General features: G+C 47.1%; 1 protein-coding gene across 5 annotated transcripts in view; it reads right to left on the reverse strand.

Annotated features, from left to right (window-relative positions):
- GRAP2 (GRB2 related adaptor protein 2) overlaps positions 1-2,217 on the reverse strand; it is an 86,313-nt gene that overhangs the window by 24,492 nt on the left and 59,604 nt on the right. For 4 of the 5 annotated variants that reach the window (XM_006150757.3, XM_027772746.1, XM_027772747.1 and 1 more), the window contains one exon: positions 1,843-1,934. In XM_006150757.3, the coding sequence (XP_006150819.1) occupies positions 1,843-1,920 (78 nt within the window). In that variant the 5' untranslated portion in view covers positions 1,921-1,934. Of the gene's footprint in view, positions 1-1,842; positions 1,937-2,217 lie in introns of those variants that run through there. The other variant, XM_027772749.1, reaches the window with a different exon arrangement.

Here is a 2,217-nt window from a genome sequence, read left to right on the forward strand (position 1 = left end):
GGTTGACTACGTGGGAGTCCAGCGACGTAGCCATTACACTAACTGCTGGTCCCAGCCCTTCATTATTTTTTAAACTGTCTCTTCTTGGTGGTCTCTTGCTCAGCATCATATGTTAAATACTTTTCCAACTCAGCTCCTTGTCCCTCCTCTTTTAAACAGAAGATGCTTTAGAGTGATTGTTAATCACACAGTCATAATACCTCATAGAGAACTTCTCACCACATGGCTAGCCCAATGTGACCTTAGTAAGATCACAGAGAAGTGGGACCAGCAAGTTACATAGTGATTATGGCACTGGACTCCCACATGGCCGATTGTAGTTCAAGTCCTGGACCCAGGGGCTTAAAACTCACACCGGGTGCATATACATACATGCTCAAAATCCTGAGAGGAGAATGGGGAGAAGGGATTGTGGTGTGGCCATGCTTCCTCGGGGGTGATTTCTCACCTTCTCTCTGTGTTCCTGGTGAGCACACAGGCCCTATAGCAAAGATCCCCCCCAACCCCCAAAATAAAATCCCAAAGAAATGATATCCACCTCTTCCCAAGTCAGCAGCCCAAGCAATATTTGGGCTTATAAGGCTTCAGCTTCAGGGGCATGCTCTTCGCAACCACATCTCTAGAACTTGTTGTTAAGAGCAGCCAGAAGGCTACCTACTGAAGATGTCCAGATTCCAAAAGAAGCCATTCTTCATGGTTTGGTTTCCAGGGACACTTTCCAAATCGCTCTCTCACATGCTGACCGGGTGCTTTGTATAGCAAGCATAATTCTCAGTAGTGAGACAATGATGGCCGAAGTGCTACCAGGCATCTGATGAGGCCCATCTGGGCTGCTGAGGACCCAGTGGCCCATTCTCACCCTTGAGGGTTTTTGGTAGAGGTGAGAGGGTGATCTGAAGTCAGGTAGAGGGCATGGGTATTACATATTCTTGAGTGGCCTCTTGAAGGCCTGTGCTCTTTTGTAAAAATCAAAGGTTAAGATACAGAGTCTGTAAGTGTGGGAACATGAAATGTGAGAGAAGGCCAAGGCCACTTCAGCTCAGCAAGTGGCCACTACACTCAAGTGTGGGCTAAAGACAAGTTTTAAGAAGTCCCTGAGTGACTGAGTATGACCAGCCTTGGGTGAGCCACATGCCCTCCAGCTGGTTTCTCCAGCTATCTCTACTGCATCCTCTTCTAAGTTCCTGCTAAGCTGAACCTGACAGTGCTTCCTGAGGTCAGCATGGCTTGCACCTCTCTGAGCTTTAGCCCAAAGCCCCATATCATCCTCACTGTAATCCTGACATTTACGTTGCAATACGTCTCCATTTTTAAGGTAGAATCACTGTTTCCTCACCTGTGCTTCTGAATGCTTAGTCAAGAGCACTTTAACAGCTCTTAGGATGGGTTCTAGAACACAAGCATCTCAGGACAGGATGGTGGCTGATGCCAAATTTTTTTTTAAGAATTATTTTATCGATTATTTATTTATTTATTTATTTATTTATTTATTTATTTATTTATTTTAATTTGACCAGAAAGGGGCAGGGAGAGAAAGAGAGAGAGGGAGAAAGTGAGAAAGCAAGCCACCAGGTCCAGTACTCAAACCACAGTTGGCTATGGTGGAGTCCAGTGCCCTTAACCACCACATTACCTGCTGGCTCCCAACTCTGTATCTTCATCAGCCGGCCTGGTGTCTGACACACAGGTGCACAGAAGAAACCCTTTGGATGGAAGCGAACTTCTCTTTTTAAAAAGAACTGCATGCAGTTCTTAAGAGACAAAGGCACGGATTGTTAGATTACCTCCTGACCAGACTGAGCAGCTAAACCCTATCACTCCCCTGGGGCCCACATCACCTACCTTCAGAATGTCTCCCGTGTGAAAGCTCAGTTCGTCCTCACCTGAGGCAGTGAAATCAAACTTGGCGACAGCTTCCATATTGTAATGTGAAGCTGGAAGAGAAATAACATGGTCATTGTGCCTTTCTGGTGGGAGAAGGGCAGCAGGGCAGATGGCTCATAGTAGAGTGGGCAGATGAACGTCTGCTGGATGGCACACAGTGAGAGCTTGTGTTTGCAGGAAGAGCTGCTGCAGCCTTTGTGACCTGGTTGCCAGGAATTATTCTCTGTATCTCCAGATGCCAAGAGCAGGCAATGAAGGCCAGCAATCGCCTTTTCCCTCTCCTTTCATCTCCCTTGGCCTGTCCTGGCCTGTCACCACTTCTGGGGGCATTCC

The sequence above is a fragment of the Tupaia chinensis genome, unplaced genomic scaffold (genome assembly GCF_000334495.1).
Source record: "Tupaia chinensis unplaced genomic scaffold, TupChi_1.0 Scaffold000294_5, whole genome shotgun sequence".
In the NCBI taxonomy this organism is placed as follows: domain Eukaryota; kingdom Metazoa; phylum Chordata; class Mammalia; order Scandentia; family Tupaiidae; genus Tupaia; species Tupaia belangeri.